At 40.6% G+C, this 23,106-nt stretch overlaps 1 protein-coding gene across 4 annotated transcripts in view; it reads left to right on the forward strand.

Moving 5' to 3' along the window:
• The first annotated feature begins 270 nt into the window (after nucleotides 1-270).
• The window catches only part of rtf2 (replication termination factor 2), a 58,339-nt gene continuing 35,503 nt past the window's right edge, over nucleotides 271-23,106 (forward strand). The window contains exons 1-5 of one of the 4 annotated variants that reach the window (XM_020483988.2): nucleotides 271-486; nucleotides 994-1,088; nucleotides 7,014-7,107; nucleotides 7,555-7,694; nucleotides 8,269-8,347. In XM_020483988.2, coding sequence (XP_020339577.1) covers nucleotides 418-486; nucleotides 994-1,088; nucleotides 7,014-7,107; nucleotides 7,555-7,694; nucleotides 8,269-8,347 — 477 coding nt within the window. In that variant the 5' untranslated portion in view covers nucleotides 271-417. The remainder of the gene's footprint in view (nucleotides 487-993; nucleotides 1,089-7,013; nucleotides 7,108-7,554; nucleotides 7,695-8,268; nucleotides 8,348-23,106) is intronic. The other 3 variants (XM_020483989.2, XM_020483991.2, XM_020483990.2) reach the window with 3 other exon arrangements.

A 23,106-nucleotide genomic window follows, 5' to 3' on the forward strand; every position in this document is an offset into this window, starting at 1 on the left:
TATTAATTTGTTTATTTGGGAACATGTCTTGTAGTTTAAGTGCAAGAAAGAAGCTTACAAAATATTACCAATTCTTACAACATTCTTTGACAAAGAATGTGAACTTAAATGCCCTTTTTTAACAATAGCATAGCTATTCATCTTATTTTGGTATAATTTCCTCTTGACAAGGTTTTTGAACTAGTTGAAGTCGTAGTAAAAACCGAAATGCTGCTTCCTGGTGGTCATTACTGGAAAATATTTTAACAGGCAAACCTATTTCTGAACACTAGAGAGCGACATCCAAATTTGTGGAACATTGAGAGATGTTCTTTGAATATTCTTTGTTTATTTACAACCAGCCTGTTTGGATTTTCTCCGAGCAAAATTATCAGGCGATATCAGGCCAAGAAATCACTTTTTGTGCTCTTTGTCAAAATGGGATGTGATGGTGGAACTATTCCTAAAAGGCATGAGTTGGTGAAAGGCCCAAAGAAAGTTGAGAAGGTAACCTTATAGCTAGCTAGCTTAAACTAGCTAACGTTAGTTAACGCGTTTGAGCTAGTTAACGTTATGGAGGTTTTGTAAAAAACAAAACAGAGAAGCTATAGTCCACCCAAACGACCTTAATGTTAGATACATACATGTAATCATTTAGCTTGCTTTTATTAATCAGTTAGTTCGCTTACTAACTCGCCATGCACACGTAAAGTCTGCTAGCTAGCTAGCCTGTTATGCTAGTTTCAGAAATAACAAACCATCAACATTCATCATAGTTGGATGAGATACTTTGACATGGCTGTGTAATTAGCTAGTTAATACGGAGCATTATGGGACAGGAGATAGTGCAGTGGTCTTGCATCTCAATCAGAGTTACTCTAACAATTCCTTCCTTGGTTGTCTCCTATCACTAACTGTATTTAGCTAGCGACGAAATATTTAAGATATAAACCAAATGCAACGGAACAGCAGTGGGCATGAACTAAGTTGGAAGTGTGAATCTCTCTACTCAAGGTTGACAAAAATGCAGCGCTTGCTGCTCGGTGGAAGTATTGTGCTCTCAGTACGGAGAAACTCCGGCGCCCAATTGTTACTTGTGATCTGGGAAGGTGAGGATGATTTTCATCAGTTTGTTTTTTATTTTACCTTTGTTTAACTAGGCAATTCAGTTAACAAAGTATTATTTACAATGATGGCCTACCAAAAGCCCCCTGTGGGGACAGGGATGGGGTAACAAACAAAACACACATCACGACGAGTTAACACTACATAAAGAGAGACCCAAGACGACAACATAGCATGGCAGAAACGCATAACAACATGGTAGCAGCACAAAACATCATACAAACATTATTGGGCACAGACAACAGCAGGAAGAGCAAGAATATAGACCACAATACATCACGCAAAGCAGCCACAACTGTCTGTAAGAGTGTCCATGATTGAGTCTTTCAATGAAGAGATTGAGATAAAACTGTCCAGTTTGAGTGTTCGTTGCAGCTCATTCCAGCCACTAGCTGCAGTGAACTGAAAAGATGAGTGACCCAGGGATGTGTGTGCTTTGGGGACCTTTAACAGAATGTGACTGGCAAAACGGGTGTATGTGGAGGATGAGGGCTGCAGTCGATATCTCAGATAGGGGGGAGTGAGGCCTAAGAGGGTTTTCTAAATAAGCATCAACCAGTGGGGCTTGTAACAGGTATACAGAGATGACCAGTTTACAGAGGAGTATAGAGCGCAGTGATGTGTCCTATAAGGACCATTGTGGTAAATCTGATGGCTGAATGGTAAAGGACATCTAGCTGCTTGAGAGCACCCTTACCTGCCAATCCATAAATTACATCTCCGTTGTTGTGTACTAGTCATATAGCTGGTGTGACACTGTTATGTATTTACACTGAACAAAAATATATAAACACAATTTCAAAAATGTTACTGAGTTACAGTTATATAAGGAAATCAGTCAAATAAAATGAATTCACTAGGCCCTAATCTATGGATTTTACATAACTGGGTGGGCCTGATGGGGCATAGGCCCTCTCACTTTGGAGCCAGGCACACCCACCGGGGAGCCAGGCCCAGCCAATCAGAATGAGTTTTTCCCCACAAAGGGCTTTATTACAGACATAAATACAGCTCTGGTGGACATTCCTGCAGTCAGCATGCCGATTGCACACTCCCTCAAAACATCTGTGGCATTGTGTTGTGTGATCAAACTGCACATTTCAGAGTGGCCTTTTATTGTCCCCCGCACAAGGTGGGCCTGTGTAATGATCATGCTGTTGAATCCGTTTCTTGATGTGCCACACCAGTCAGGTGGATGGATTATCGTGGTAGTAATTACTTCAATCGTGGTGGTATTAGTAGCGACTGTGGTAAATTGTAGCATAAATTCACTGCGTGACGATTAGTTTAGCAACAGCATTACGTGTTTTTGTTAACTTGTCTAGTCAAATAGGCCAAGGCTAGGCCTGTAGCTTCTCTTCAGTTATAACTTATTTTCCTAGAAGACATAATTAGGATAATTACATAAATTGGTATTCACAAATAAATGTCTTATGGTAGAATGAATGCATCAATCATCTAGCTGACATCTGTAAACATCTTTCAATGTTGCTCCTCTTGACGGGACCGCGGAGAAAGCGCAATAGTTCTAAACAATGTATCCTAAATACTATTTCCTTGCAAACATTTTCAGGATAAAAGCAATGAAAATGAATGTTTCTGTTAAGAATTCACTTCTTCATTGATGCATATTCTCCTTCGTTAAAATATACACCGCTGTTATATAAGACATAGATATAGACATATCAAAGTTTATTTGTCACGTGTGCTGAAAACAACAGGTGTAGTAGACCTTACAGTGAAATGCTTACTTACAAGCCGTAACCAACAGTGCAATTTTTAAGTAAAAAATAGGTTGTAGGTAAACAATAGATACATAAAGATTATTATTTTTTTTTTACTGTGAAAACAACAGTAGAGAGGCTATATACAGGTGATACCAGTACAGAGTCAATTTGCGGGGGCACCGGTTAGTCGGGCTGATTGAGGTAATATGTACATGTAGGTATAGTTAAAGTGACTATGTATAGATGATAAACAGAGAGTAGCAGCAGCGGTAAAGAGGGGGTTGGCAGGTGGCGGGACACAATGCAAATAGTCCAGGTAGACATTTGATTACCCGTTTAGGAGTCTTATGGCTTGGGGGTAAAAGCTGTTGAGAAGCCTTTTGGTCCTAGACTTGGTACTCCGGTACCGCTTGCCATGCGGTAGCAGAGAGAACAGTCTATGACTGAGGTGGCTGGGGTCTTTGACAATTTTTAGGGATTTCCTCTGACACCGCCTGGTGTAGAGGTCCTGGATGGCAGGCAGCTTAGCCCCAGTGATGTACTGGGCTGTATGCACTACAGTGCCTTGCCGTCGGAGGCCGAGCAGTTGCCGTACCAGCCAGTGATGCAACCAGTTGCAGCTGTAGAACCTTTTGAGGATCTGAGGACCCATGCCAAATCCTTTCAGTCTCCTGAGGGGGAATAGGTTTTGTTGTGCCCTCTTCACGACTGTCTTGGTGTGTTTGGACTATTCTAGTTTGTTGGTGATGTGGACACCAAGGAACTTGAACTCTCAACCTGCTCCACTACAGCCCCGTCGATGAGAATGGGGGCGTGCTTGGTCCTCCTTTTCCTGTATTCAACAATCATCTCCTTTGTCTTGATTACATAGAGGGATAGGTTGCTATTCTGGCACCACCCGGCCATGTCTCAGCCTATAGGGTGGTCAGTCTCGTTGTTGTCTGTAATCAGGCCTACCACTGTTGCGTCATCTGCAAACTTAATGATGGTGTTGGAGTCGTGTCTGGCCATGCTGTCGTGGGTGAACAGGGAAGTACAGGAGGGGACTGAGCATGCAACTCTGAGGGGCTCCAGTGTTGAGGATCAACGTGGCAGATGTGTTGCTACCTACACTCAGCACCTGGGGGAGGCCTGTCAGGAAGTGCAGGATCCAGTTGCAGAGGCAGGTATTTAGTCCCAGGATGCTTAGCTTAGTGATGAGCTTTGAGGGCACTATGGTGTTGAACGCTGAGCTGTAGTCAGTGAATACCATTCTCACATAGGTGTTCCTTTTGTCCAGGTGGGAAAGGGCAGTGTGGAGTGCAATAGAGATGTCATCATCTGTGGATCTGTTTGAGCGGTATGCAAATTGGAGTGGGTCTAGGGTTTCTGGGATAATGGTGTTGTGAGCCATTACCAGCCTTTCGAAGCACTGCATGTATGTACAGTTACTGTGGGGACGACGTCCTCAATGAACTTATTGGTAAAGCCAGTGATTGATGTGGTGTACTCCTCAATGCCATCGGAAGAATCCCGGAACATATTCCAGTCTGTGCTAGCAAAACAGTCCTGTAGTTTAGCATCTGCTTCATCTGACCACTTTTTTATAGACCGAGTCACTGGTGCTTCCTGCTTTACTTTTTGCTGGTAAGCAGGAATCAGGAGGATATAATTATGGTCAGATTTGCCAAATGGAGGGTGAGGGAGAGCTTTGTACGCGTCTCTGTGTGTGGAGTAAAAGGGATCTAGAATTTTTTTCCCCTTTGGTTGAACATTTAACATGCTGATAGAAATAAGGTAAAACTGATTTAAGTTTCCCTGCATTAAAGTCCCCAGACACAAGGAGCGCTGCCTCTGGGTGAGCGGTTTCCTGTTTCTTATTTCCGTATAGAGCTGACTGAATGAATGCATATTCGCTTTTGCTTGAGATACTGTAAGAAATAGATCTTGGCATATTGCTCCACTTTTCCTGAGACAAAAATACAATTTGGTGTATCATTATCCTGGAATAAATACTTAATTCTGCAGGAGTTAATTTCATATTTGGCTACATGTAAGATGTTCTAGCCCTGTCCGTGTCCAGATTTCAGTTAGTAATCAATTAACCCATCTCAAGTTCAAGTGTCATTTTAGCTCTCTCATTTCAACTCTCTCATTTGTTGGCAGAGTAAACATGTTATAATGCAATATATTAGTCTCTCACAATATTAGTCTTTCACAATAAACAAGTAATTCACAATAATACTCTATGTAGTTATAGTAATAGACATTCACAACAATGTTGTGGGTGTAGAGATGTGCAACGAGTCATCTTGTGACATCGTCATGGAGAGAATAGATACTTTATTGTCTGTTGGTTAGAAGGGAAATATGTCTTCTGCTTTTCCCAACTGCCTGCAGTGCAGCACCCCTGGGTGGAGAACAATTGTGGGAATAGAGTCATCCTGGACAGAAACCATTGTAGTTATGCACCAAACTAATTTATTGGTCTTGTAGAGCTGTGTTTCCTGATTCTAGAGTCGCAAAGGGTTGCACATTTTATTTTTTGCAATAGCACTACACACCTGATTCAAATCATCAAAGCTTGATACATTGATCATTTTAATCAGTTGTGTAGTCTTAGGACAAAAACAAGAATTTGCACACCTTTGGATCCCCAGGACCAGGATTGAGAAACAGAGGTTGGCGAGGCAGACCAGCAACTGGAAGGTTGATGGTTCAAGACCCGGACTGGGGCAACACAAATATGGGAATGGAACTGAACTGGCAACTGGAAGGCTGCTGGTCAATGATACCATGTATCATCTGCTACCATTGTGCCCATGAGCAAGGCATCAAACCCCCCCAGAATTGCTCTCCATCTACTGGCAAGCTAGCTAGTTAGCTACTGGCAAGTTAGCTACTGGCAAGTTAGCTACTGGCAAGTTAGCTACTGGCAAGTTAGCTACTGGCAAGTTGGCTACTGGCATGTTAGCTACTGGCAAGTTAGCTACTGGCAAGTTAGCTACTGGCAAGTTAGCTACTGGCAAGTTAGCTACTGACAAGCTAGCTACTGACAAGCTAGCTACTGACAAGCTAGCTACTGACAAGCTAGCTACTGACAAGCTAGCTACTGGCAAGCTAGCTACTGGCAAGCTAGCTACTGGCAAGCTAGCTACTGTAGCTACTGGCAAGCTAGCTACTGTAGCTACTGGCAAGCTAGCTACTGTAGCTACTGGCAGGCAAGCTAGCTACTGGCAGACTAGCTACTGGCAAGCTAGCTACTGGCTGTCTGGCTAGTTAGCTACTGGCTGGCTGGCTAGTTAGCTACTGGCTGGCTGGCTAGTTAGCTAGCTAGAGATGTTACAGCAACCCACAATCAGATTTATTTTCCTGTAACATAAAAAGTTAGCTTTTTGGGTGGTAAAGACAGCTTTTAACAGAATAAATAGCTTTTGCTAGGCCTTCAGACACTGAGTGGAAAACAGCTAACTAGCTAGCAAGCAGATTAGTTAGACAAATAACACATTCACGTTACCTGAAGTGAAATGTAGCCAGATCTTCATAGCAGTGATCTACGCACGTTGTTCTGTTGTGTTTCAATGAACCCCAACAACACAGCACTCAATCCTTAGCTACAGTAGCTAAAGTAGTAGCTAAAGTTAGCTACTGGCTAGCTAGTTAGCTAAACAACTTCTTGTTGTAGCTTTCCTTCAGACTAGATGCTTTGTGGCATATTGCTGCCTTTCACAGGTCGGAGTGCGAATTACAGATTTGGGACACAGAAATAGGGGATTGGCTAAGGGGAGCTAGCTGCAACTTGTTGATGGCGCTCACTAGCTTTAGTTACTAAGGGGCTCCCGAGTGGTGCAGCGTTCTAAGGCATTGTATCTCAGTGCAAGAGGAGTCACTACAGACCCTGGTTTGACTCTAGGCTGTATCACAAGCCGTGATTGGGCTACACCATAGGGCGGCGCACAATTGGCACAGCGTCGTTAGGGTTTGGCCAGGGTAGGCCGTCATTGTAAATAAGAATTTGTTCTTAACCGACTTGCCTAGTTAAATAAAGGTTAAATAAAATCAAAAATCTTACCCCATGCAACAGGAAATGGTCAGGGGCCAAGATTCAACATTTAACAGTTCTCAAATTTTTGTCAAAACAGGTCTATTAGATAGAACTATCACAAATGTATTCCGTAATCTAAATGTTATTCTTGTTTACAGACTTTACAACAAAGATGCCGTGATTGAGTTCCTTCTGGATAAATCCGCAGATAGACCCAACAGCGAGGTTGTATCACACCTTCGTGGCATTAAGGTATGGTAATTAGGCCACACATATCATTTAGTGATGGTGAGAAAATCTACAGTTACATTGCAATATTATTTTTGGATGATATTATATTGACTCTTAAGTGTTGATTTGTAAAAAACATCTTCTGAAATAGCAAGCCAACATCTTTCTTGCACTTTTATTTCCCTGATTGATCAGAATTCGTTTTCTCGTGCTCTCTTGTATTTCTGCAGCAGACATATAGTGAGCAATATGTTTGGAACATCACATTGCAATAAAATATCACTACCAAATTACAATACATATAGAATCGTGAGAATCGCAATACATATCGTATCGCCACTTAAGTATCGTGATAATATCTTATTGTGAGGTCCCTGGCAATTCCCAGCCCTAATATCATTGCATTATCTAAAGGGAATCAAATGAAATGATAACCCATAATATTATGGTGTGTGTGTCATTCCACAGGATATAAAGGAGCTGAACCTGACTGACAACCCAGCCTGGGAAGGCGAGAGGAGGAACACCAAAGGGGACCGCTACGAGGACATGCACTGTGCCATGTTCATCTGTCCTGTAGTGGGCCTGGAGATGAATGGCAAACATAGGTACTGTGTGCGTGTGCGTGCACGTCATTCCTCATGGATTTCTTCATCGCTCTGAGGGACCTACCTAAATTTGTCCAATTAGTAAGGCCTGTTCTCCCTTGCAAAATGTTTTGCTACGGTGTGAACTAATGTATAGGACCCTAGATACTAGCATCTCGTCAATGTCTCACCATCTTATTCAATGAGAAGCATAGATGGGTGCAGTTTGTTCTTACAGAGTACTGGCACTGAATCTAATGCAGTTGCCTCTAGCCTGAGTCTCGGCCTGACTTCACAATGACAGTAACGGGGTTGGCAAGAGCGCACACAGATCTGGGACCAGGGTCTGTGCAGTAGTACTCTAAACTGTAGAGGACGCTAAGCTGTAGAGATGAGATTGAGTGATAACGTGAGCCACTCCACTATTTGAGCATTGTCACTTTCTTTAAGAATTTTTTTAAGGACAATATAATTCTGAACTCCTTCTGGATAGGAATAGAAGGAAGTAGACGGGCAGGTAGACAAGAGTAAAAGGGGGACAATAGAGGTTTGTTGCATCACAACCTTAACCCTTGTGTGTGATCTTGTCTCTCAGGTTCTGTTTTCTGCGTACCTGTGGTTGTGTGTTTTCCGACCGGGCCCTGAAGGAAGTCAAGACTGAGATATGTCACAAGGTTGGTCAAGACTATGTAGCATCCTCTCCAACAAGCTATCTGCTGTTCTGCAGTTGGCTGACTTTCAAGTTTTATTGTACAGTTTCTAGCAAGCTCTCGCCCAACAATGCAGTAACTAATATCCATAGTACACGTGAGAAGTAGATGAGCTATATGCAGAGTCAGTTCCAGGGTCAGTACCTATACCTTATTTACAATGCAATTAGTGGAACCAATGACAGTAGTGAGGGGTGTGTCATAATGATTACGTTAATTCAAATTAATTAGGGAAACTGTAAAAAAAAAAAAAAATGTTATATGGCATATTAAATATATTACGCTATTATCATATAGAAACATAATGGAATATTGTACATCATATTAGCATCAACATACATTATTGCTTCATTCAATTCACAATCATTTCGTATTTCATTTAATTTTTGTTACATAATATTTTGGTTCAACTTTAATATATAATGAGCATCATGAAATTATTATGTGAAATTGAATGAAACAATAATTTATGTTCATTGTTTTTTTAATCTACAATAATAGTGTTTAACATGATTTTTGAATGACTACCTCATCACTGTACCCCACATATACAATCTGTGAGGTCCCTCAGTCGAGCCGTGATTTTCAAATACAGATTCAACCACAAAGACCAGGGAGGTTTTCCAATGCCTTGCAAAGAAGGGCACCTATTGGTAGATGGGTTAAAATATAAAAAGCAGACATTGAATATCCCTTTGAGCATGGTGAAGTCATTAATTACACTTTGGCTGGTGTGTCAATGCGCCTAGTCTCAGTTGCCGGAGAGGAAGGAAACCACTCAGGGATTTGACATGAATCCAGTTGTGATGTTAAAACAGTTATAGAGTTTAATGGCTGTGATAGGAGAAAACTGAGGAAGGATAAACAACATTGTAGATACTCCCCAATACTTACTAACCTCATTGACAGAGTGTACAGAATACTTTTTTATATATTTTTTTAAGCATCCTGTTTGCAACAAGGCACTAAAGTAATACTGCAAGAAATGTGGCAAAACAATTAACTTTTTGTCCTGAATACAAGGTGTTTTGTTTTGGACAAATCCAATAGAACACATTACGGAGTACCACTCTCCATATTTAAGCATAGTGGTGGCTGCATCATGTTATGGGTATGCTTGTAATCGTTAAGGACTGGGGAGTTATTTACCGAAACAAATGTAGCTAAGCACATGCAAAATCCTAGAGGAATACCTGGTTCAGTCTGCTTTCCACCAGACACTTGGATATTAATTCACCATTTAGCAGGACAATAACCTAAAACACAAGGCCAAATCTATACTGGAGTTGCTTACCAAGAAGACTGAATGTTCCTGAGTGGCTGAGTCAGAGTTTTGACTTAAATCTGCATGAAAATCTATGGCAAGACCTGTATATGGTTGTCCAGCAATGGACAAATCAACAATATATTTGACATGAAAAGAATAATGTGTAAATATTGTACAATCCAGGTGAGCAAAGCTCTTAGAGACTTACCCAGAAAGACTCACAGCTGTAATCGCTGCCAAAGGGGATTCTAACATACAGTATATTGAATACTTGTCTAATGAAGATATTTTTGTGTTTTATATATATATATATATATATATACATATATTTTACATTTTGTCTTCCACTTTAACACTAGAGTATTTTGTGTATATCGTTAACAAAAAATGACAAATCCATTTTAATCCCACTTTGTAACACAACAAAATTTGGAAAAAGTAAAGGGGTGTGAATGCTTTCTGAAGGCACTTGTATGACTAGGTATCAGGAAATATGATAAACAGACTAGCAGCAGTGTATTTGATGATTGTATATGAGTCTGTTTGTGTAGAGTTAGAATGAAGTGTGAGTGGGTGGCCTTGTCCGATTACCCATACTTGTGTCCTAAATTAGTACTTACTCAGGTGGTAAAACAGGACTCTGCTGCCTGCTTGTTTGTGTCCCGCTTGAGTATGTGACAAAAGAAAGATGAATAGTACAGTCGTGGCCAAAAGTTTTGAGAATTACAGAGAAAAAAAAAATCATAAAGTTTGCTGCTTCAGTGTCATTAGATATTTTTGTCAGATGTTACTATGGAATACTGAAGTATAATTTCAAGAATTTCATAAGTGTTAAAGGCTTTTATTGACAGTTACATGAAGTTGATGCAAAGAGTCTATATTTGCAGTGTTGACCCTTCTTTTTCAAGACCTCTGCAATCAGCCCTGACATGCTGTCAATTAACTTCTGGGCCACATCCTGACTGATGGCAGCCCATTCTTGCATAATCAATGCTTGGAGTTTGTCAGAATTTGTGGGGTTTTGTTTGTCTACCCGCCTCTTGAGGATTGACCACAAGTTCTCAATTAGGTTATAGATCTGGGGAGTTTCCTGGCCATGGACCCAAAATATCGATGTTTTGTTCCCCGAGCCACTTAGTTATCACTTTTGCCTTATGGCAAGGTGCTCCATCATGCTGGAAAAGGCATTGTTCGTCACCAAACTGTTCCTGGATGGTTGGGAGAAGTTGCTCTCGGAGGATGTGTTGGTACCATTCTTTATTAATGGCTGTGTTCTTAAGCAAAATTGTGAATGAGCCCACTGCCTTGGCTGAGAAGCAACCCCACACATGAATGGTCTCAGGATGCTTTACTGTTGGCATGACACAGGACTGATGGTAGCGCTCACCTTGTCTTCTCCGGACAAGCATTTTCCGGCTGCCCCAAACAATCGGAAAGAGGATTCATCAGAGAAAATGACTTTACCCCAGTCCTCAGTAGTCCAATCCCTGTACCTTTTGCAGAATATCAGTCTGTCCCTGATGTTTTTCCTGGAGAGAAGTGGCTTCTTTGCTGCCCTTCTTGACACCAGGCCATCCTCCAAAGGTCTTTACCACACTGTGCGTGCAGATGGAAAGATGGACACCTGCCTGCTGCCATTCCTGAGCCAGCTCTGTACTGGTGTTGCCCCGATCCCGCAGCCGAATCAACTTTAGGAGACGGTCCTGGCACTTGCTGGACTTTCTTGGGCGCCCTGAAGCCTTCTTCACAACAATTGAACCACTCTCCTTGAAGTTCTTGATGATCCCATAAATGGTTGATTTAGGTGAAATCTTACTGGAAGCAATATCCTTGCCTGTGAATCCCTTTTTGTGCAAAACAATGACAGATGAAGAACAATGATTCCAAGCTACACGTTCCTTTTGGAGCTTCCAGTCTGTTATTCGAACTCAATCAGCATGACAGAGTGATCTCCAGCCTTGTCCTCGTCAACACTCTTTTGTTAACCTCTCTAGGGTACGTGGGATGGTAGCGTGCCACCTGTCAACAGCCAGTGAAACTGCAGGTCGCCAAATTCAAAACAACAGAAATCCCATAATTAAAATTCCTCAAACATATATGTATTTTACACCATTATAAAGATACACTTGTAAATCCAGCCACAGTGTCCGATATCAAAAAGGCTTTACGACGAAAGCAAACCAAACGATTGTTAGGTCAGAGCCAAGTCACAGAAAAACACAGCCATTTTTCCAGCCAAAGAGAGGAGTCAGAAATATACATAAAATTAATCACTTACCTTTGATGATCTTCATCAGATGACACTCACAAATATTGTGTAACATGAAGTCCTATATGTTTTGTTCCAGTAAAGTTCATATTTAGATCCAAAAATCTGAGTTTACATTGGCACGTTATTTTCAGTAGTTCCAAAACAGCCTGTGATTTTGCAGAGAGCCACATCAATTTACAGAAATACTCATAATAAACATTGATAAATTAAACATGTACTTCTCCTTAATTCAACCGTTGTCAGATTTTTTAAAAACTTTACGGAAAAAGCAAACCATGCAATAATCTGAGTACGGTGCTCAGACGACAAATCAAGCCAAATTGATATCTGCCATGTTGGAGTCAACGTTAGTCAGAGATAGCATTATAAATATTCACTTACCTTTGATGATCTTCATCAGAATGCACTCCCAGGAATCCCAGTTCCACAATAAATGTTTGTTTTGTTCGATAATGTTCATCATTTATGTCCAAATAGCTTATTTTGTTAGCGTGTTTGGTAAACAAATCCAAACTCACAAAGCGCGTTCACTAGTTGCAGACGAAACGTCCCAAAATTTTGTTACAGTCCGTAGAAACATGTCAAACGATGTATAGAATCAATCTTTAGGATGTTTTTAACATAAATCTTCAATAATGTTCCAACCGGAAAATTCCTTTGTCTGTAGAAAAGCAATGGAATGCATCTCGCTCTCACGTGAACGCGCGAGACAGAGATTGTGGCTGCTGGCAGACCTCTGACTCATTCCCCTCTCATTTGGCCCCACTCACTCACAGTAGAAGCATCAAACAAGTTTCTAAAGACTGTTGACATCGAGTGGAAGCCTTAGGAAGTGCAACATGACCCCATAGACACTGTGTATTCGATAGGGCAAGAGTCGAAAAACTACAAACCTCAGATTTCCCACTTCCTGGTTGGATTTTTTTTCTCAGGTTTTTGCCTGCCATATGAGTTCTGTTATACTCACATACATCATTCAAACAGTTTTAGAAACTTCAGAGTGTTTTCTACCCAAATCTACTAATTATATGCATATTCTAGCTTTTATGGCAGAGTAGCAGGCAGTTTAATTTGGGCACGCTTTTCATCCAAAATTCCCAATGCTGCCCCCTACCCTAGAGAAGTTAACAAGAGTATCACTGACCTGATGTCAGCTGGTCCTTTTGTGGCAGGGCTGAAATGCAGTGGAAATATTTTTTGGGGATTCAGTTCATTTGCATGGCAAAGAGGGACTTTGCAATTAATTGCAATTCATCTGATAACTCTTCATAACAGTATATGCAAATTGCCATCATATAAACTGAGGCAGCAGACTTTATGAAAAATAATATTTGTGTCATTCTCAACTTTTGGCCATGACTGTATACGACGTTTAGAAAATCGATTGTACTTTAAATTAGACTTGGGCGGTGTCCAGATTTTCAAATTGTCATACTGTCCTTCTCTTATCCCAGGATTTACAGTATTAGCAGCATAGCAAACAAGGGGGCGCTAAAAACGCAAGAAAAGCCCATTGGGTCTCTATTACCAGAATGCTAAAACAAATTGTACAAATGAATTGTGAAATCACATAGTTTTCACTCATCAGCATTTCGCTAACATAAACTAATTGCTAAGACAGGCAAATCCAGCTCATTAAGTTATACAAGTGTAGCATGTCATTTTCAGTGAATGTGGACATCTTTCAAGCTAAAGTGAACGAGAGAAATTGTGCAAATGAACGAAGTTGTGATGCTGTTCTTCCTTCAGAAAAGCATGCATGTGTACAAGGAGCAGAGGGGTGAAGAACGGAGGGGGGAAAAAATGCTTGTAGGAAGTACAGGGAACAAATGGTAGTTGTACAGACAGGTCTTTGACTTCTGGCAGAAAGCTATTATAAGATATCTGATGGCAAATATTTAGAAGTGAATTGCATAAATGTGTACTTCATCCCCTCGTGTGCACCGCACAACAGCTCCCGCCATCTCCCGTTGTGCCATTTACAAACAAACATGTGACTGGCATAACTGTTATGTGGTACTACGGTGCTCTTCATAATGTAAAATATGACGGGTGAAATGAAGAACGTAGTCTCCTAACTTATTGCTTAAGTTGACTGCAGGTATTAACTTCTAAAGTATCTACAAATATTCAAATTGTTTGAAAATCTTCTAAGAAATGTTATTGACGATATTTTATTTCACCTTTATTTAACCAGGTAGGCTAGTTGAGAACAAGTTCTCATTTACAACTGCGACCTGGCCAAGATAAAGCATAGCAGTGTGAGCAGACAACAAAGAGTTACACATGGAGTAAACAATTAACAAGTCAATAACACAGTAGAAACCAAAGGGGGAGTCTATATACAATGTGTGCAAAAGGCATGAGGAGGTAGGCAAATAATTACAATTTTGCAGATTAACACTGGAGTGATGAATGATCAGATGGTCATGTACAGGTAGAGATATTGGTGTGCAAAAGAGCAGAAAAGTAAATAAATAAAAACAGTATGGGGATGAGGTAGGTGAGAAAGGGTGGGCTATTTACCAATAGACTATGTACAGCTGCAGCGATCGGTTAGCCGCTCAGATAGCTGATGTTTGAAGTTGGTGATCAGCTGTTGCATTGACAACAGCTGATCAATTAGCTATGGGGATGCACTACCAAAATCAACGAATAATGGGAAACAACGCAATTGGTCATGATGCATTCTCTGTATGCGAAAATGGAGTATGTGAATTTTCGAAAATCGGGTATATTTTAATGCCAGGATTTTATACTCATTTCCGCTCTTCATCTCGTAGAATTCGATGCACACTTGTCCACAATACATTGGAAGAGGTCGTCTGCGAATGTTAGGCCCAAGTTTTCTTCAAGTAGCCAAATAACAAAACTAGGCTACTTAATTGGGAAGATGCCGAATAGCAAAGCTTCTGTGGTGGTGTTCAAATGTACAGTACCAGTCAAAAGTTTGGACACACCTACTCATTCCAGGGTTTTTCATTATTTTTACTATTTTCTACATTGTAGAATAATAGTGAAGACATCAAGACTATTAAATAACACATATGGAATCATGTAGTAACCAAATAAGCGTTAAACAAATCAAAATATATTTTAGATTTTGAGATTCCTCAAAGTAGACACCCTTTGCCTTGATGACAGCTTTGCACACTCTTGGCATTCTCTCAACCAGCTTCATGAGGTTGTCACCTGGAATAATTTCAATTAACGTATGCCTTGTTAAAAGTTCATTTCTGGAATTTATTTCCTTAATTAATGCGTTTGAGCCAATCAGTTGTGTTGTGACAAGGTAGGGGTGGTATACAGAAGATAGCCCTATTTGGTAAAAGACCAAGTCCATATTATGGCAAGAACAGCTCAAATAAGCAAAGAGAAACAACAGTACATCATTATTTTAAGACATGAAGGTCAGTCAATCTGGAAAAGTTCCAAGGACTTTGAAAGTTTCTGCAAGTGCAGTTGCAAAAACCATGAAGCACTATGATGAAACTGGCTCTCGTGAGGACTTCCACAGGAAAGGAAGACCCAGTTACCTCTGCTGCAGAGGATAAGTTCATTAGAGTTACCAGCCTCAGAAACTGCAGCCCAAATAAATGCTTCACAGAGTTATAGTAACAGACACATCAACATCAACTGTTCAGAGGAGACTGCGTGAATCAGGCCTTCATGGTTGAATTGCTGCAAAGAAACCACTACTAAAGGACACCAATAATAATAAGAGACTTGCTTGGACCCCGAAACACAAGCAATGGACATTAGACCGGTGGAAATCTGTCCTTCGGTCTGATGAGTCCAAATTTGGTTCCAACCTCCGTCTTTCTGAGATGCAGAGTAGGAGAATGGATGATCTCCGCATGTGTAATTCCCACCGTGGCTTCCTGAATGGCTACCACAGCATTCTGCTGCAATAAGCCATCCCATCTGGTTTGCGCTTTGTGGGACTATCATTTTGTTTTTCAACAGGACAATGACCCAACACACCTCCAGGCTGTGTAAGGGTTGTTTGACCAAGAAGGAGAGTGATGGAGTGCTGCAGCAGATGACCTGGCCTCCACAATCACCTGACCTCAACCCAATTGAGATGGTTTGGGATGAGTTGGACTGCAGAGTGAAAGAAAAGCAGCCAACAAGTGCTCAGCATATGTGGGAACTCCTTCAAGACTGTCGGAAAAACATTCCAGATTAAGCTGGTTGAGAGAATGCCAAGAGTGTGCAAAGCATCAAGGAAAACTGTGGATACTTTGAAGAATTTCAAATATGAAATATATTTTCATTTGCTTAATACTTTTTTGGTTACTACATGAATCCATATGTATTATTTCATTGTCTTCACTATTATTCTACAATGTAGAAAATAGGAAAAAATTAAGAAAAAACCTTGAATGAGTAGGCGTTTCCAAACTTTTGACTGGTACTGTAGGCTAAGGTGTTTTTGGTCTGCTTAAAATAATGAGTATTTCATAATAGGCATATTATAATTTTTTACCCATACTGGATTAATTTTATTGTCATTGAAAAGTGTTTCTTGTTCTCTTGGCCGTTGTCAGAGCTTTTAAACGAAATATTAAACACATTTTTTTTCCTGAACGTGTCTGCATCGGGGGACTCTGGATGTGGCTGCGTTTTTAACGTCATGTTAATCAGGCCTTTTGATTTAAACATGGATGTTAGGCTTCCTGTTGAATTATTTAATTAATGGATCAAGCATTTGCAGTCATTCTGATCTTGCTCCCAATGATCCGTGCTTTACTTTATTATGTTGCTGCCTAATAGTCTGCCTATAACCAGTCTGAGTAGGCCTATAACACAATTCCTACTCTATTCAGAGTTTGGAGAAATTAATTGAAATGGAAATGAACTATTATCAGGCTGGTTATTTATTTATTTTATTTATTTTACCTTTATTTAACCAGGTAGGCAAGTTGAGAACAAGTTCTCATTTACAATTGCGACCTGGCCAAGATAAAGCAAAGCAGTTCGACAGATAAAACGACACAGAGTTACACATGGAGTAAAAACAAACATACAGTCAATAATGCAGTATAAACAAGTCTATATACAATGTGAGCAAATGAGGTGAGAAGGGAGGTAAAGGCAAAAAAGGCCATGATGGCAAAGTAAATACAATATAGCAAGTAAAATACTGGAATGGTAGTTTTGCAATGGAAGAATGTGCAAAGTAGAAATAAAAAATTATGGGGTGCAAAGGAGCAAAATAAATAAATAAATTAAAATTAAATACAGTTGGGAAAGAGGTAGTTGTTTGGGCTAAATTAATGCGATGCATGTCTGTTGAATTTGGAAAAATCCACCCAGCCGGGAGACGCTGCTGCGTTGCAGCTGTGGCATACTACATACTTTTTACTAGACGTTATGTGCTAAATAGTATGTGATGATGAGTACATAGTATGAGTACATAGTATGCAGTTAAAGTATGTAGTACGCTAATATGGTTATTCGGACACAGCCAGTATGTAGAATCCTATTTGTGTGCATAGTCAGTCTGTGTAGCCGTTTTGTTAGCTACAGTGGGCTCCAAAATTACTGGCCCCACTGACTGGCAATGAACAAACAATACTTAAAAAATATAAAAATATAACTATAGAGAGAAACTCAAAATACCAAAATGTGAAAAATACGTTACTTTATTAGTGTTTCAATGGAAACCACCAAAATCATTTATTGATTTAATTAAAAAACAATGTCTTGAATAAACAATGCACCCTTGAATATTATTGTAAATAACATCTACCAAAATTAAACCATTTAAGTTTATCTAAGTGTTGAGGAACTATATTGAGCCATTACGTCACTTCCTTTTTCACTAGGGTATAAAAATGAAGTAACACGCATGCAATATCCCTTTGTCATCCAACACCATGAAGAAAACAAAATAACTGGCAGTTCAAAAGAGACAGATGGTCGTAGACCTTCATAAATCTGGTAATGGCTACAAGAAGAGCCACAAACGATTGAATATATGACTGAGCACTGTCAGGGCAATTATTTAAAAAAATTCAAATGTTATGGAACAGTTGAAAACTTCACGGGTAGAGGACGCAAATGCATTTTGCCCCCCAGGATGGGGAGGAGGATCGTGAGAGAAGCAACAAAATCCCCAAGAATAACTGTGCAGGCCTTGGTGGCGTCTTGGGGTCACCAGGTTTCAAAAAGCACCATCAAACGCACCCTCCACAACCACAGGCTCTTTGGAAGGGTTGTCAGAAGAAAGCCCTTAATGACCCCGAGACACAGACACAAGCGCTTGGAGTTTGCCAAATGTCATTTAAATTATGACTGGAGGAAGGTGCTCTGGTCAGATGAGACGTTTTGGTCAGATACAGCATCGGCATGTTTGGCGTCGAAACAGAGATGCCTACAAGGAGAGGCACCTCATACCCACGGTGAAATATGGTGATGGGTCAGTGATGTTTTGGGGATTTTTTTAATTCCAGAGGTCCAGAGGCACTGGTTAAGATTGATGGCATAATGAATTCCACTAAGTACCAGGCAATTTTGGCTGACAATCTGGTTGCCTCTGCCAGAAGGCTGGGACTTGGCCATGTGTGGACTTTCCAACAAGACAATGACCCTAAACATGTCACAGAACCATTTCTGTGTGGATCTTGAGTTAACAAAATCAATGTTCTGCCATGGCCATGTCAGTCACTGGACCTCCATCCAATCAAACCTGTGGGCTGAGTTGAAGAGGGCAGTTGATAAGCGAAAAACCCAAGAATGTGAAGGATCTTGAAAGGATCTGCATAGAGGAATGGTCCAAAATCCCTCCAAATGTGTTCCTTAACCTTGTCAAACATTATAGGAAAAGACCATGCTCTTATCCTTGCCAGAGGTGGTTGCACTAAGTTATAAATGAGTGCCAATAATTATGAAACCTTGATTTTGGTGAAATGTATTTTGGTGGGTTTAATAAAGTACAGTATTTCTCACATGTTGCTATTTTGAGTTGATCTCTAATTATATTGTTTATATATTTAAAGTATTGTTTGTGCATTGCCAGTCAGGGGTGCCAGTAATTTTAGAGCCCACTGTATTTAAGTCTTATGGCTTGGGAATAGAAGCTGTTGAGGAGCCTGTTGGTTTCACACTTGTTTCTCCAGTAACACTTGCTGCACAGAAGCAGAGAGAACATTCTATGGCTTGGGTGGCTGGGGTCTTTAACCATTTTCTGTGCCTTCCTTTCACACTCTCTGATATGGAGGTCCTGGATGTCAGGGTGCTCGGCCCCAGTGATGTACTGGCATTTGGATTTGACATGGGACCTCCCTTGCTGTGTTTTTTTCACAGTATTACTTCAGTGCCTTTGCATACAAGATTCATGGTTGGAAAAAAATGTATTCTGTATATTTGTATTCTTCTTTTTACTCTGTCATTTAGGTCATTATTGTGGAGTCACTACAATGTTGTTGATCCATCCTCAAGTGTTCTCCCATCACAGCCATTGAACTCTGTAGCCAATAGCCCCATCGTAATATCCCTAAGCAGTTTCATTCCTGTCCTGCAGCTCAGTTCAGAAGGACGACTGTATCTTTGATGTGTCTGGGTGGTTTAATACCTAATCCATAGCATATCTATGAAGTTGATCATGCTTAAAGAGATATTCAGTGTCTGGTTTGTAATTGTTACCAATCACTGAACTTCTTTGAGGCTTTCAAAAATCTCCCTGGTCTTAGTCCCTTTTGAACTGCCAGTTCTTTCTTCATGGTGTTGGATGACAAAGGGATATTGCATGCGCATTGAAATTCAATACTTAACTGAGGGACCTTACAGATGTTGTTTTTAAGTTACATGGACTCACACGGAGTGATTTGTTTAGCCAAATTTTACTCTTGAACTAATTTAGGCTTGCCTAAACAATGGGCCTGAATACTTATGATCCACAAACTTATATTTTATACTTTCTATATATTTTTTATACTTATATTTTAGTTATGCATTTTTTCCCCTTAAATGTTATATTTTTTCTTCCACTTTGACACTCAAGTATTTTGTGTAGATTGACTAAGACATTACAATTCATTTTAAGATTGTGTTGTCTATGGGTTGGTTGGTGTGGTATGCAATTTGGAGTGGGTCTGGGATGATGGTGTTGTGTGCAATAACCAGCCTTTCAAAGCGATTCCTGATTACAGACTAAGACATTACAATTAATTTTAATCAAACTGTAACACATTTGAAGAAATCCAAGGGGTCTACAGGGCGGTAGTCATTGTGGCAGGTAGCCTTACGTGCTGACCACATCGCTCGTGCGCATGTAGATTTTTTTTGCACCCACACCAGACGTGATCAGGACACACAGGTTGAAATATCAAAAAGAACTCTGAAGAAACTATATTAATTTGGGGACAGGTCAAAAATCATTTAACATTTTTGGCAATTTACCTAGCTAGCTAATTTGTCCTGGAATATAAGCATTGGGTTGTTATTTTACCTGAAATGCACAAGTTCCTCTACACCGACAATAAATCCATAGATAAAAGGGTAAACTAAGTTTGTTTCTAGTAATCTCTCCTCCTTCAGGCTTCTTCTTCGGACTTTATATTTTGGTTTTACAACTTTAATTTGCATTACCACCACCAACTGGACAGTTTATCTTTCAATCACCCATGTGGGTATTTGCTCCTAAAAAACTATGAGGAGATGGGAGAGGTGGAACTTGCAGAGTGTCAAGTGTCACAAATAGAACCAAGTTCAATTTTAGCGCCTGGCTATGCAGACGCGTGCGAGCAGTGTGGGTGCAATGCTTGAATAACATGTATGTGTACATTTTGTTTTGCAACGCTCATGCATACAACGCGGGGGGTGTGGTCAGCATGTTAGAGTTCTTGGGAAGAGGAATGATGGTGTTCAGCTTGAGACTTGGGGATTACAGACTGGGACAAGGAGAGGTTGAAAATTACCAGGAATATGGTTGCCAGCTCTTCTGCGCATGCACTGAGGATGTGCCCTGGAAAATCATCCAGCCCCGTGGCCTTGTGAGTGTTGACCTGATTGAAAACCTTACTCACGTCAGCCTCGACGAGCGAGATCATCCAGTCCTCTGGGTTGGCGGGGGGCCCTCATGCAAGGCTTGGTATTGTTTTTGTCAAAGCGTGCATAAAATGCATTAAGTTTGTCTGGTAGAGAGGCATTGTTGGGCAGATCCCAGCTGTGTCTTCCTTTGTAATCCGTAATGGACTGTAGCCCCTGCCACATGCAGCAGGCATCGGCGCCTGTGTAATAGGATTCCACTTTGAGCATATTGTCCTTTTGCTTGTTTGATGGCTCTGCAGAGGTCGTAGCAGGACTTGTTTGTGTCCTCAGCCGTGGCATCAGAGTTGGCAGTGATAGCTCTGTGTGTGGGTGCCCCTGTCCTTTACCTTAGTGCCAACCTCTTGTGTCAATCCAGAGCTTTTTATTGGGGAAGCAGTGAATCTTCACTGAGGGTACAATGTCGGCGATGCATTTCCTGATGAAGTCAGTCGGGGTCAGTCTGGCTCATGTTGGGTACCAGAGCTCTAGTTGTAGTGACATCAAGGATGATCAAAGAAAATTGGATGCACCTAATCTCAATTTGGAGTGTCATAGCAAAGGGGTGTGACATGAATACTTGTGTAAATGAGATTTCTGTATTTTCAATACATTTGCTAACATTTCTGTAAACATGTTTTCACCCTGTCATGATGGGTTATTGTGTGTAGATGGGTGAGAGAGAGAAATCAAGGGCTATGAATACATTCTGAAGGCACTACTTAAAAAGTAGCTACTAATTTTTCAATTTATAATATTTTTTTAAAAGTAAATAGTTTCAACGGAATTGAAAAACCATCCCGTGGCTAGGGTTGTTACAGCGACCGTATTACTGCCACACCGGCGGTCACGAGTCATGAAGGCAGTCAAATTTCATGTGACTGTTTAGTTACAGTAATTAGGCTTCTCCATGTTCTGATGCTGCTGGTCATTAGTAGTCTACCAAACTTGCTAACTGCCTGGTATTCTGCACTCTATTGTCCCTCTAACCACTCTGACATCAATGCAAATGTATTTGAAAATCAAACACTTATTAATGAGAGCTCAACGGTTCACCACATTTTTATAGGCTATGCAATTTTGTGAGAAAACAGAATGATGGCCTCTATTAAAAAGAGGATCTCTTCAGATTTCTATAGGCTAGGCTTACTATATTTATTTCTTAACTTTCCTAGTACTAAGCAAATATTAAGCACATTGCTTATCTTTACAACAGGAGTATAGCCTTCCTGGCTGGCATGAAAATGAACCACAGGAAAAGCATCCTCTATTTGCTATGACAGAGATGCAGAGATGACATTTCTTTCCCCCTGACCCTGTTTCGAGACAGGTGCATGATAATGGTCCATTCTACATCAAAATGAATTTCACACATATATTATTTAGTATATGTAAAGACGAGATTAAATCAAGAATAGTCTGATGGGTGACAATATTAGCCTTACACTTGTGAATGTATATATTATCACTTGTGAATGATGCCCAGCTAAAGGCAAGAAACGATGACTTTTTCTAAGCATAGTCGCACGCCTCATGTAGCGTAGCCCATAGGCCAATATGTTTTGATAAATCAAATCAAATGTATTTATATAGCCCTTCGTACATCAGCTGATATCTTAAAGTGCTGTACAGAAACCCAGCCTAAAACCACAAACAGCAAGCAATGCAGGTGTTGAAGCACGGTGGATAGGAAAAACTCCCTAGAAAGGCCAAAACCTAGGAAGAAACCTAGAGAGGAACCAGGCTATGAGGGGTGGCCAGTCCTCTTCTGGCTGTGCCGGGTGGAGATTATAACAGCACATGGCCAAGATAATCAAATGTTCATAAATGACCCTCATGGTCAAATAATAATAATCACAGTAGTTGTCGAGGGTGCAGCAAGTCAGCACCTCAAGAGTAAATGTCAGTTGCCTTTTCATAGCCGATCATTAAGAGTATCTCTACCACGCCGAGAGAGAGAATTAGAGAGAGCATACTTAAATTCACACAGGACACCGGATAAGACAGGAGAAGTACTCCAGATATAACAAACTGACCCTAGCCCCCCGACACATAAACTACTGCAGCTTACATACTGGAGGCTGAGACAGAAGGGGTCAGGAGACACTGTGGCCCCATCTGATGATACCCCCGGACAGGGCCAAACAGGAA

Source organism: Oncorhynchus kisutch, linkage group LG5 (genome assembly GCF_002021735.2).
Source record: "Oncorhynchus kisutch isolate 150728-3 linkage group LG5, Okis_V2, whole genome shotgun sequence".
In the NCBI taxonomy this organism is placed as follows: Eukaryota; Metazoa; Chordata; class Actinopteri; order Salmoniformes; family Salmonidae; genus Oncorhynchus; species Oncorhynchus kisutch.